Here is a 14,009-nt window from a genome sequence, read left to right on the forward strand (position 1 = left end):
AATATAATGTACTTAAGAATAACAGTTTGTGAAATTGTTCTAATTTGGACATAGGAAATTCATTAATGAAAACTTACACTACAAGCATAATTATTTCTATGTAGAACACATATGATACTGAAAGTCTGTATATTTGCAGAATATACATTTGCAGTATCAGAAGCAATAAAATGCAGCCTGAATTTCCTGATTGTAGATAGTTCATAGTTCACAGTAATTGGTCTGGGAAGGAAAATGTTATTTTGATAGATTTGCTTCGGTTTCTTTTTCTATACAAGAGGAGACAGTCCTACCGATCTGTAAGTCAGCTTTTCCTAGCAAAATAGTGTATTATAGTATGTTTAAGTAACGATAATGCAACTCTCAATGCAGATAAAATTTCCACATCCAGAGATTATAAGCATTTATGATTAGAAAGTAAATACATTTGGTCTGGAAAATTTATGTTCTGCAAAAAGTGAGAAATGAAAAAATCCCTGAAGACTCTTTTTCACTCCTATAAAAATGTGGCTGGAATGTGTGTATTCACTTGCTCTGAGAATATCCACAGTTACTTGCTACATTAAGTAAAACCCATCTGCTATGTATTATCCACATCTAGTATGTGTTTTTCATTCTGAAAAGTTCTCAAATTGTCACCAAGTTGACATCAAGCATTGTGATTTCACTGTTCTAGCTGTACATATGTAAGATGTGCTGTAACTTGTTTCTCACAGTGCTCTTGAAGTTGTCACTCCTAAATGTTCCCTTTAGCTCATACTTCCACATGCTCCACCTACTAAAACGCCCTGAGAGTAAATGTAAGGTATTTACTTTGTGGGATTGTACTAAGCCTTTAGTCTTACTGTCTGTAGTCAAGGCTATTGTTTGTCAAAGTGATCTCACTCATTCCACCTTGACACCTGCCTCTGCATGATACTATCTGTGCATTGAGCCTCTCCTATATTTTGTTTCTTCAAGGGAAGTAAATAGTTACCAAACAATGCTTAGGACTATACTGGTGCCAATGGTAAGAGAATCCAGTTTAAGCTGATTATTGTACTTACCATTTTAACACATGGATGTCAGCATCACCTACAGGAAAGCACTGAATTCTGAGCCAAGATCCATGTCTGTCTTCTCCATATGGAAAAAACATGTCTCGTTAGCACTGCATTTCACTGCTCTGTTCTGATTTCTTGTGTTGTGAAATAGCACTGGAGTCCTTCAAGAGTGACTGGAGTGAGTTAAAACATATGCTCATCTATAGCATGCAGAACATGCAATTCGTCTCATTGTGCTTGGTGTAACTTCCTTTCAAAACTTCTGTTTTGGTTAAAAAAATAGTGTCTCTTAATAGTGTTAAAATAATATCAGAATAGTATACTTTGTTTGCTATTTGGACCAAATGCCATTAGAAAGTAATTATGCTGTCATCAGCACATTGTGTGCTTAGCCATAGAAGGCTGGTTTGAAAAAAAAGTTGTAGAATACCGTGGTTTTTTTTTGTGTGTCTAAATACATCTGTATAGAATCATAAAATGGCTAGGGTGGAAAGTGACCTTAAAGATCATACAGATGCAACCCCCCTGCATAGTCAGGGATACCTTCCTCTAGACACGGTTGCTCAAGCCCCATCCATCCTGGCCTTGGGCACTTCCAGGCAGGGGGCAGCTACAACTTCCTTGGGAAAATGTTCCATTGTCTTACCACCCTCAAAATAAAGATTTTTTCCCCAATGTCTAACATAAATCTCTCCTCTTCAGGTTTGAAACCATTTCCCCTTGTCCTCTCACTACACATCTGAGTAAAAAGCCCTACCCCAGCTTTCTTTGAGGCGCCCTTCAGATATTGGAAGGTTGCTGTAAGGTTACCTTGGAGCCTTCTTTTCTCCAGGCTGAACAACCCCAACTTCTTTAGTCTGTGTGCAGTACAAGCCTAAATTTATGTACAAACAAAATTTTAACACTTCTCTTTCTGCTTTTTTATATGACATTGAGATCATTAAGCAGAGGAGATTATTAGATGAATAACAGATATTGAACTCACCTTTGCTTCCACCTTACTGTTTTATTTCTATGAATATTTTATAAGTGGACTGCAATGATAGTATCAGTATCTGTAGATATTAGAGAAGGGGCAGGTTGATGTACTAGAAAGACGAAAGGGCAAAGTTTATGGTTTCCAAACTGATAAATGCACTTTTTAAGAAATGTTTGAAACTTGTCTCAACATCTAATATGATATTACAGGAGAAGCGAAAAGCTGAAGAAGCACTAAATGAGCTGAAGCGCCAGTATGATACTGAAGTTGGGGATCTTCAGGTGACAATAAAAAAACTGAAAAAAGTGAGTTAAATTCATCTTGAGAATTTTGGAAGTGTTTTAAGAGATGCTAACCTTATGAAGTATCTTCCCCGGGACAGTTAATCATAACTGAGGATTTTTAATTTTATGTATATTAGTAAAAGCCAACTGCATTTTTTTTTTTTCGGTTGTGTTGAGATTCTGGGTTGTATTAATTCTGTGCAGTTTACTGAAATACTTATGAAAGGGATCAACTGCTAGCCAAAAGCAGCTGCCAAATTATTTTCTAGGTTAATCAAATTGTTAATACTACAGTTCCCTGGTCTTGTATTTGATACCTTAGAAATAGCCTAATAAATTGTCTCTTAAGTATTTGTAATTCATACATTGAGATGAATGACAACTCAGATACAGTAATTTATTGCATTACGCTAATATAGTGTCTTCTAGCAGCTAGTTGAGGTAGATGTGGGTTTAAGCTGTAATTTTCAGCTAAAAGTACTGGTGGAACTGATTATTACTACTTGAAACCTGATTCCAACCTGATCTTTTAATCTGATACCTGAATATACTATAAACTGAAATCTCAGGTATGAATATTGGTTTGGATCTATTCAGTAATTTGGGTTTAATTTTGTCACTAGTTTTTTCTTTAAATTTTACCAGAAATATAGTGACCAATGAGGTCGCTACACGATTTTTTTTCAAATTGAATTGCACTTAAAAGAGCATCAATAAAAACAAAAATGCCTCACAAGAATATGAGCGCTTGTAGTATAAAGCGTGTCCAGATGTACTAGTATATATATATATATTTTTTTTTTTTAACATTAGTGGGGTTATAACTTTTTATATCTTCTCAATAGCTGGTTTCACTGTCACAAGCTATGCGTATTCAACACCTGCAGAGTACAAAATGCTCATGAAACATTTTTAAGTATTGATGTAAAAGTTGTACAGAAACCCAGAAAATTTTGCATATTTCTGCTTACTCACAGAGTTGGGAAAACTATGGGCTTTAAAAAGTTCATTACTGCATTTTAGCTGTTTAGCTGTTTAGGGGTTATTTAATACAAATTCTGTTACTTTTATGTTCTTTGAATCAGAACAATCGGTAACATAAGATTAATTGTATGAGTGTTTTTTTATCCCTTTAGCTGGAGGAGCAATCAAAAAATGTAAATCACAAGGAAGATGTGGTTGAATTGAAAAAAAGAATGCATGATATGTTGCAGGTAAGAGATGATTATCACTAACATATTAATTTAGCCTCAGATTTATAATTGGTGCAATACAAATTATTAGGGGTTTTTCACATTTAGTAGTGGTAAGCTAAGGAACATTTAAAGTTGGTGTGTGCAAGGATCTTTAGATACACATTCTAGGTATCACATTTAGAAATGGCTTGAGATTATATAGTCCGCTTTTTATGTAACTGAAATAAAAAAAAATAAAAATTCAGTGGTTCTTGCATGCTAATTTACCAACTTTTCTGTTGATTTAGAGTTCTTTATTTTCTATGTTTTCTCTTGTTACAGTATGTCAACATTTTTACAGGTGACTGAGAGCTAAGATTTAATACCTTCCTTATCTTTTTGTTTTGAAGGAGAATCAGAAACTAAAAAAAGATCTTTTAGAAGCACAGACAAATATAGCTTTTCTACAGAGTGAATTAGATAGCTTGAAAAGCGAGTATGCAGATCAGACTTTGAACACTGAGAGGTAAGGTACTTCTGCATGATAATAATTTCACCAGGCAAAAAAAAAAAAAAAGATCTGTTATCTGATGTAGTTATTGTGCCATCAATGACAAGTACACATTTGAGATTATACAAAGCATGTCATGACTACTGTTCTGAACTCCTATAATCTTGCAAGGAAACCTGTTGATTTTACTAGGACTTTAGTTAGGAGTAGAAGTCACAGCATCATGCAGTTTTTTTCTCCATGACTTTCACTCAGATGAATGAACAGTATGAACATTAGGGGTGGCAGCTTTTGGAAGTCTCCGACATCAGTGTGAACCATTTTTTTCCTAAAGTGAATGAAAGCTGCCTCTAGATGTTCTTTTAAAGGAATGTAAATGACAGTTTTATTGTGTGGTTATCTTCAGATAACACAAATGCTGTTGAATGGTAGAGGAGGCTATCTGTATAGTTCTTTTATTGATCTTTCACAGTCTTTGTTGATATATAATGGCAGAGATTGTTACCAAGTGATTTTACTTTCCATAAAATGACATATTTCAGCAGAAATGCAAATGTTTTGAAATGATATCTTTCCCCCACTATATATTTATCACCTCTAATAAATACTCCTTGCAGAGAACTGGAAAGAATCCGAGAGTATACTGAAGACAGAGATAATCTGGAAAGACAAATTGAAATACTTCAGTAAGTTCTTAGTAATTCAGGGTTATATGTAAAAAAATTGTGCCAACATATTTGAGGGTAAATGTTTTTGTATGCAAATGAATGGGATGAGTTTCAGGAAGAAATACCAAGTAAAGTACTGAAAGCCCTTAGTTCTCATAGAAGAAACTACTAATTTTTATCATTTTAGCATAAGTTTATGTTACTGTGTGCTGAAGTCAAATACTCATGTGACAACAGTTATTGCTGTGGCATCTGTGTTTTGCGTTTCTTACTGATGTTTTTGTTTGATCTCCACCTTTTCCTAAAGAAAAAAAGGTATCTCAGAATACATTTGTTCAAAATTCCAATTTGAGAAGGCTAGATCCATTTGTGTAGGAACTAGTTGCTTTCCTGATTCTTATTTTAACTTCATGTAATTGTGCACCAGCTGATTTCCATATAGAAAAGTTCTTGGCATGCTTTATGCCTTCTAAAGCTATCTTTATTTTTTCCTCAGTGCCTGTTACGTAGAGGCTTGGAGAGTTGTCCTAAACCATTTATTTTTAGGCAGATCTCTCCACTGACTTAGGTGGCCTGAAAGTATTAAATGTTTATCCAGGAAACATGGCAGCTCCTTGAATTTGGTATGTGGTAATGTGTGACTACTGAGCCGCTAGATCTTCAATAATGATGTTGTTGGGTTGTTTATTTTTCTTTAGCCTTACTGCCTTCCATTTAGTTATGATAAGGTGGATGGGATTTGAGTCTAACCATGCTATCATAAAAATTATTTCTTAGTTTCTTTTTATTGACTTAACTCCTTGTGTTATTGTCACCTGAAAAGTACTAAGTGTGTGCTGTTTTATACACAAGGTGTGCAGACTTTTGCTTTCAATGAGGATCACAATTAGTGGGTTTTTATATTTTTAGTTAATTTCTTTATCCTAAACATACTCTTGCTTTCAAGCAGCTGAGTCACATCTGTCCCTAGACTCATCTCATCACTTTGCATTTCAGAAGTGGCTGTACCAGTTTACTGCTCTGTAGCTCTTTTTTGCTGTCATTCATATAGTGTCTTTTTGCTTCTCAGCTGATCTTGGACCGTGCCACAGAAGTGAAATGGGGTTTCTAAGGCTGCTGCTGGAGGTTAAACTTCACAGTGCTTTTTTCACGTACAATCATTAGTTTGAGTATATGACAGCACATATCTAGTCCCACATCACTCTTCAGTGTTCACCTAAATAAAAAGGTTTTTTGACATGTATTTTTTCAGTTTTTCTTTTTGATAAATTACATAGGTTTTAATGTTTTCTCTACTTCTGCAAGTAAAACTATGTATGTTTCCTTGTTAGATCAGCTAATAGAAAGCTACATGACAGCAATGATGGTTTAAGGACTGCCCTTGAAAACAGTTTTAGCAAGTATAACAGGTCATTGGTAAGTATTGATAATTTTGTAATGCTGTAGAAAGCTTAAGAATTAATACGCCAGATGCAAATCTATTTGTACTACATCAGGTAAGATTTTACTCTGTTTTGTGATATAATGGAATTTTGTTAGAGGTGCTTTCTGAGGTGCTTGAGATGATTTTTAATATGCTATGGCCAAACAGGTCTGATGAGGTGAATAAATCAGCAGTTTCTCTTGCACTGAAGTGAATGTTTGTTTTGTCTATACAGGAGAGCTCTACCACCAACACATTTTTTCAGAAAACTGTTTTATTTTAGTAATTTTGTGTATGCATGCTTTATTCATGATAAATCTAGAGGCTTATATGCTGCTCATCGAACTTACCATACATTTTTTACTTTGTTGCAGAGGTTAGCTAATACCTCACCAGGAAGCACCATTTCTAGAAGCAGTCCTAAATATAATGGTGGACAGTCTCCTCTAAACCCACGCTATGACAGGTAACATGGGTTTGCTTTTATTAAGTTGAAAAAGACTGGGGCATCACATTTGTCTTTAAAGAGCAAATGTTGTCACCTAACAGAGAGAGTAGTTTTAACTGATTCAGAAGGAATGTGAGACCATAGCAAATGATCCAAAGTACCCAATAGGAAGCTTTTCAATAACTTCTCTAAGCTTAGGAAAACTCAGTGCTAATCATGAACTTACAGAGAGTTCAGACAGCCTGTTCTTGGGACTTGGTCTGTTTTGTTTCTAGTTTGATTCCCAGTCTCCTCTTCATGTCTCTAAGATACTATAAAAATCTACCATGGGTCTCTGTTAGCTAGCTTGCTAAACCAACATTTCTAGTTATATCTTAAGTCTATATGTCTGGTTTTACTGTGTAATAATTCTTACAAAGATAGGTGGACCTAGTCCTTCAAAAGAATGAACATCCTCATCTCGTAATTACATGCAAGAGTAGTGGATACATGTGAATATTAATGGGGTAAAAGCTACAGAGAACAGTAAATTATCTAAATTTAAATATCAAATGATGAGAGCTACTTTGGTTTTGTTCTTCTGGGATGCAGGTCATTGACCGGATCTTCCTCAGATCTTTGCAGAGACTCACTGAAGTTGCTGGGCATTGGATCCAATGTCAAGTGCTCCGTATTGTGCTATGTTTTATGGTGTTTTTTTTTTTTTTTTTTTTTCCCAAATGACTGGTAGTGCCAGCAAAAATGTGCATCCCTACTCATGTGATAGGTGGTTTTGTCTTATTTTTCATTCAGTGGTATTCCAAAACCTAGAGAGATAGCCCTTAGAGTTCAGAGAGTTTACTATCTTTGCTGGTTTGCTTTAATTGACTTCTGCTTCACACTAGTAGTATCCCCCCTCATTCAGTGGTGTTTCTCACAGAATCACAGAATGCTAGGTGTTTGAAAGGACCTTGAAATCACCTAGTCCAATCCCCCTGCCAGAGCAGGCTCAGCTAGAGCAGGTTGCAGAGGATGATGTGCAGATAGGTTTTGAATGTCTCCAGAGATGGAGACCCCAACACTGGGGTCTTTTTCAGTATTCTGCTATGTTCAACTGCAGAGAAGTTCTTCCTCATGTTTAGATGTAACTTCCTATGTTCAAGTCTGTGCCTGTTACCTCTTGTTCTGTCAGTGGGCACCACTGAAAAAAGACTGGTCCCACCCTCCTGGCAGCCCCCCTTTAAGTATAAGCATTGCTAAGATCCCCCTTCAGTGTTCTCCAGACTAAAAAGACCCAAGTCCCTCAGCCTTTTCCCTATAAGAGAGGTGTCCTACTCCTATAATCATCTTTGTAACCCTTTCCATAGCCTGTCTAGGAGTTCCTTGTCCTTCTTGAATTGGGGAGCACAAAGCTGGGCGCAGTATTCCAGATGGGGCCCCACCATGGCAGAGTAGAGGGGCAGGATAGCCTCCATCAACCTGCTTGCCATGATTGTCTTAAAGCATGTCAGAATGCTGTTGGCCTTCATGGCCACAAGGGCACATTGCTTTCTCATGGTCATCCTGTTGTCCACAAGGACTCCCAGGTCTCTTTCCACAGAGATGCTTTATAGCAGGTCGGCCCCTAACCTGTACACTGATAAATGGGATTTTATTCCTAGTGAGGCACAATACACTACACCTATCCTTGCTGAATTTCGTAAGATTTCTCTCTGCCTGGTTCTCCAGCCTGACCAGGTTTCACTGGGTGGCATCACTGCCCTCTGGTGTGTCAGCCACCCTTCCCAGTTTTGTGTCATCAGCAAATGTGCTGAGGGTACACTCTATCCCTTTGTCCAGGTCATTGATGAGTATGTTGAATAGTACTGGTCCCAGTACTGACCCTTGAGGAACACCCCCTGTTATGGACCTCTAGCTAGACTCTAATGACAATCCTCTAATGACAATCCTCTGAGCTCTATCTTTAAGCCAGTTTTTAATCTACCCCACTGTCCATTCATCTAACCCACACTTCCTAAACTGGCCTACGAGAATGTGGTGGGAGATGGTGTCAAAAGACTTGCTAACATCAAGGTGGACAGCATCCACTGCCCTCCCCTCATTTGTCCATCCAGTCATGCCATTGTAAAAGGCTATTGGATTAGTCAGACATGACTCCCCTTGCTGAATCCATGTTGACTACTTCTGATAGTCTTTTTCCCCACATGCTTTGAGTTGATGTCCAGAGCAAGCTGTTCCATTGTCTTTCCAGAGGTGGAGGTGAGATTGACTGGCCTGTAGGTTCCTGGGTCTTCCTTCTTGCCTTTCCTGAAGGCTGGAGTGACACTGATTTTCTTTCAGTGCTCAGACACCTTGCCTGTTCTCCAGGACCTTTTGAAGGTCATGGAGAATTGTCCAGCAATGACTTCAGCCATCCCTCTCAGCGCTCATGGTTGTATCCCATCAGGACCCACAGATACCCAGATTACTTAGTTGATCTCTAACTCAATCTTCCTCAACCAAGGGAAAGTCTTCTTTGTCCAGACTTTGTCTGTTGCCTCCAAAGTCTTGGACTCCTGAAGGCTGGCCTGAGCAGTAAAGGACTGAAGCAAAGCAAACACACAGTAACTTTGCCTTCTCTGCATCCTCTGTCACCATGGCACTTGCCTCATTCAACAGAGGGGCAATATTTTCTCTAGTTTTTTGGCTCCAAAATGCTTGAAGAAACCCTTCCTGTTGGCCTTGATGTCCTTTGCCAGGTATAATTCCGAGAAGACCTTTGCTTTGCTTGTTTCCTTCATGCTTACTCTGGCAGCATCCTTGTAATCTTCCCAAGTGGTCAGTCCCTTCTTGCACATATAGTAGATTTTCTCTTCCATTTCAGTTTTTTTTCAGAAGGTCCCTGCTTAACTATGCAGGTCTCCTGTTTCCCTTGCCTAATTTCTTGCTTTTGGGGGATACAGCAATCCTGACTTTGGAGGCAGCTGTGCTTGAATATCAACCAGTTCTCTTGAGCCACTCTACCTTCCAGAGCCATAACCCGTAGCATTTCTCCAAGGAATTTCTTGTCGAGGCCAAAGGTAGCCCTTCCAAAGTCCAAGACTGCAATTCTTCTGATTGTTTTGTGCATACTACCCATGATCTTGAACTCTTCTCATGATCACTGCTGCCAAGACTGCTCCCAACCCTAATGTCCTCCACGAGTCCCTCTCTGTCTGTCAGTACTTGGTCCAGTAGTACAGCTCTCCTCCACCACTGGGGTCAAAAAGTTGTCATCAATACACTGGAGGAACATTCTGGGTTATGCATGCCTGCCTGGCTATGTGACCTAGAAGGTGAATGAATACAGATTGTATGGAAGCTGTGATACTTTACAGCAAAGATCATACTTATTCATTTAATATTCATTAACCTGAAAGTGTGTAGGTTAGATGTTTCTGGATGCTGTTACGTAGGACAATGATAGCTGTGTCATTGCTATTTGGCCACTTTCAGGTAGGAATTATATTCAAGTCAGTAACAATTTGTAGTTCAGTGATTCACCCCAGTGTACTCTTCTTCGGTGTGCTATTGCACTGGGAGCTCCAGTATTTCAATGTCACTTTATGTGTTTTAGAATAACCCCAAATTATGCAAGACGTCAGCTACAATACCTGGCTTTCAGTGTCTTCATAGTACAGCATATGTCCTTTTATTAATCTTTTTTAAAGAAAATAAAGATTTCTGTGTGTGGATAAATAAGCATTCTTACTGTGACTCCTGTGGTCATCATCAATATCATAGATTACACAATTTACTCTGAGCATCCTATGATGCTATTGTGAATTAAATTATTTAGAAAGGCAAACTATAAGCATTGACATATGTATTAACCTGTATAGTTAGCATTTCTTGTTAGTGACTATTCCAGGGCTCTGATTTTGTTAGGAAAAACAATTGTGGAATATTTTCTTCCTATAAAAATATTTTCTTATTAGGTCGTCTCATTCGTCTTGTGTGGATGAAGATTATGATTCTTTAGCTCTTTGTGATCCTATGCAAAGGATGAACTGTGAAGTTGACAGCTTACCTGAGAGCTGTTTTGACAGTGGTTTGTCTACCCTGAGAGATTCAAATGAGTACGATTCGGAAGCCGAATACAAGCATCAAAGGATTTTTCAAAGGTCACAGTGTATGCAAGAAAGCTTTGGTGGTGATGCTTCTGATACAGATGTAAGTACAAAACTTACTCCTCAGAAAGATCTTTGGTTGGAGACAGAATTAGTTTCCATTTTTAAATATTAAATAATCTTTGCCCATGGGGTAGTTAAAACTAAGTATTTGGGTTGTTTACATTTAAATAAGATTAGTGACAGTTTTTTGAGAATAAAATTTATCTTTTGACATCTTTGACAGGTTGCTAAAAAGAAATGCTGTAGCAGTAAAATCTGTTCACTTTCTCTTGCTGTGCTTTTGCAGTGAATGAAAAAAAAATCACATAAACAAGAAAAAGAGTACCGTTAGTGCATACGTTATTATACACAGTAAGTCTCAGGAAATTACTGTTAGTAAAATGGAAAGCTTTACTAATGACTGCATAGCAAGACTAGCATCAAGCACACCAGAACACAGTATTTGTAGAGCAGATCCTTTACTGTGCATTTTGTAGAGACACATTCCGTGTTCACAGTTGAAGATGCTATGAATAGTGCAGTTTATAGCTGTGCTGTATTTAATTTAACTTGAATAGTAATAGCGTAGAGAGTAATGCCATGTAGGTTTTTTTCTTTTTTTTTTTTTGTAAAATAAAACTTGAAAGAAAATTTTTGTTTATTGTAATTACTTTTAAGGTAAAATTTTCCCTATGCAAATTAATTTGTTCTATTGCAAACTGTACTGAAGGTGTATATGCCAGATAGGAATATGTTTAAGGACCAAATCTAGGCTACATTGAACAGCAAATGTGTTTAAGAATAGAATACATCCAGTATTTGGACAAGAGCTGCATAGCTCTGTTTGGCCTGTTGTCTCTGTTTAATCCAAACTGTTAAAACAAACGTTTTATTGAGTCTTAGCTGTTGTTCCAAAAAAAGGCGTGCTTTTCTGCCTGGAGCTAACATGCGAGCTTGTACTTCCAGGTTCCAGAGATCAGGGATGAAGATGTGTACAGTCCTGATAACAGCAGTACAGGATTAGACTGGAAGCCCTCACGACCAGTAAGTCGAAGCAGCTCAATTGCTTCAACAAGGAAATACATATCTGCGCTCACCCCTCAGGTATGCAGCTCTTCAGGAAAAAAAAAGAAAAAAAGAAAAAAGAAAAAGAATAAGATAGAGAATATTTTGACATGATTTGACATAGGGGGGTTCTTTTTATTTTCAGTCAGATGCAACCGAATGTACTCCAAAACACCCCAGTTCAGAGAAGGCTTACAAGATTGTTCTTGCTGGAGATGCAGCAGTGGGAAAATCCAGTTTCCTCACAAGACTTTGCAAGAATGAATTTCGAGGCAATACAAGTGCAACCCTGGGTATAGTTATTGTTCTTAAAATACTAAAGTGGATTTCATCATTGTTCTGCAGAAGTGGGTGAAGAGATTACCATTACCCTCTGTGACTGCTTGCCAGGGTTTTCTGAATATACACATGCAGTTTGTTAGGCTGTGAGATCTAATTGAAAACTAAAGCTTAGAAGTGCCTAATTGCTGTTTGGAGTGGGTAATAGGGTTCTGCTCTAATCTAGATTCTCCTTGCAAAGCACACAGCCTGTTCCACAACAATGCAAAGCTCTAGAAAAGGGAGTTTCAGCAAAATCAGCTTTGAATGTGTGTATGTTCCTTTTTACTTGTGTCATTGCTTTCTTGTCTTCTCAGCTCTTTTGTCCTTACTTAATATTTCATATTAATGCTTTGATGTCTATTGTAATATGTTTTTTCTCCATTTCTTCAAAGTGTTATTGAAACTTTGGTTTAAATGCAGATGGAGGGACATCTAACTGGCTTGTTGTTTTTATTAGAGCTGTCAGCTAACAAACTTATCTTACTGGTTCCAAAGACTGAATTTTTCCCTTCCAAACAAATCATAATTATGTATTAGTATTACTGGCTCTGAGTCAGGAGTTTTGTTTGATTAATCTTTTTTTCTACTTGGTAAATGAAATATGTGTAATAAAACATTTTTTTCTGCAAAAGAAAGCTGAGGGGGATCTTTTCGTTTGCTGGTCATATTGCCAAATTTGTATAAATGCTTCTGGGGAAATGTGTAGGTAAAATTTGTTTAACTGGTTTTCTAAAAACAAATTAAATACATGCAGGGCATTATTGCAGTTTAAGGCTATGTGAAAAACTGAAGTGTCATAATCTATTGAGGGAGATGAATTTTGAAATAACAGTTGTATATGGCACATAGTTATTAATTTTATGTGGGTTTTTAATGGGTGTTTGTTTTTTATTAGACTATACGTATTCTTTTCAGGTGTGGATTTTCAAATGAAAAGATTAATTGTTGATGGAGAACCTACAGTGCTGCAGCTGTGGGACACAGCTGGGCAGGAGAGGTTAGTGATTCTCTGCACTTATGTAATCTCAGTTCATTTGTTTCTAAAAGACATTTGCCTTTTTTCATCTAGGTGAAAAACATTCCAGTAATGTTATATGGCCCTATAGTAACTAAGTATGGCCATATGTAAACATTATAGGCAGATGTGATTTTGTTCTGCTGAGACCCCAAGACAGGTGGTATGCTTATTTGTTACTTCTGGTGATGTCCAGGATACCTCTCTGCAGAGAGAAATAGTTGAGGTTCACCACAGCATTAATTAATTAAATCCATCTGTCCTTTTCTTGCAAAAATAAGTAGCAGATGTACATTGTTTCTTGGCCTTTTGTTTTCTTTATCCTTACAGGCTTGTATTTCTGAGGCTTTATCTTAAGAGATTCACTTCTCTTCACCCTCCTTTCCTCCTTCTTCCTTGAAGTTCTTGATCCTGATTTGAATTATATTTAGTGCGTGAATTTTTTTTCTCAAAGGCTTAAAAATATATATATATGGCAAGATTTCTGAATGTCCAAGGCTCTTCAAATTATTGTGTAGAGTTTTCTCAAAATGTGATGATATCCCTACTTGAGAGCCATTACTTCTTTACTGACAGCTTTTGCGGCTTGTGAAGGGGTTAACCTAACACCGTGGAAGTCAGTTTAATGTGTTCATTGATTAAGATTTGTATGGGGCTGTACCTATTTACTTATGCTTGAATGAATGATTATGTGAAGTAGGTAGACAGAATCCAAATCACTGCTCCCCCATAATAAATCTGTGCATAAGATTTTAATATGTAATCAATGAATCATAGAAAGTTAGCGGTTGGATGGGACCTCAAAAGATCATCGAGTCCAACTGCCCCTGCCAGAGCAGGGTCACCTACAGCAGGTCACGCAGGAATGTGCTCAGGTGGGTTTTGAATGTCTCCAAGGAAGGAGACTCCACAACCTCCCTGGGCAGCCTGTGCTAGTGCTCTGTCATGCTCATGGTGAAAAAATTCTT

At 37.4% G+C, this 14,009-nt stretch overlaps 1 protein-coding gene across 5 annotated transcripts in view; it reads left to right on the plus strand.

Annotated features, from left to right (window-relative positions):
* RASEF (RAS and EF-hand domain containing) overlaps positions 1 to 14,009 on the plus strand; it is a 38,387-nt gene that overhangs the window by 14,122 nt on the left and 10,256 nt on the right. For 3 of the 5 annotated variants that reach the window (XM_071729968.1, XM_071729970.1, XM_071729973.1), the window contains exons 4-14: positions 2,232 to 2,327; positions 3,443 to 3,520; positions 3,892 to 4,007; positions 4,610 to 4,678; positions 5,992 to 6,076; positions 6,458 to 6,549; positions 7,123 to 7,221; positions 10,467 to 10,701; positions 11,607 to 11,744; positions 11,851 to 11,998; positions 12,942 to 13,023. In XM_071729968.1, the coding sequence (XP_071586069.1) occupies positions 2,232 to 2,327; positions 3,443 to 3,520; positions 3,892 to 4,007; positions 4,610 to 4,678; positions 5,992 to 6,076; positions 6,458 to 6,549; positions 7,123 to 7,221; positions 10,467 to 10,701; positions 11,607 to 11,744; positions 11,851 to 11,998; positions 12,942 to 13,023 (1,238 nt within the window). The remainder of the gene's footprint in view (positions 1 to 2,231; positions 2,328 to 3,442; positions 3,521 to 3,891; positions 4,008 to 4,609; positions 4,679 to 5,991; positions 6,077 to 6,457; positions 6,550 to 7,122; positions 7,222 to 10,466; positions 10,702 to 11,606; positions 11,745 to 11,850; positions 11,999 to 12,941; positions 13,024 to 14,009) is intronic. The other 2 variants (XM_071729971.1, XM_071729972.1) reach the window with 1 other exon arrangement.

This window comes from Heliangelus exortis, chromosome Z (genome assembly GCF_036169615.1).
Source record: "Heliangelus exortis chromosome Z, bHelExo1.hap1, whole genome shotgun sequence".
NCBI lineage: Eukaryota > Metazoa > Chordata > Aves > Apodiformes > Trochilidae > Heliangelus > Heliangelus exortis.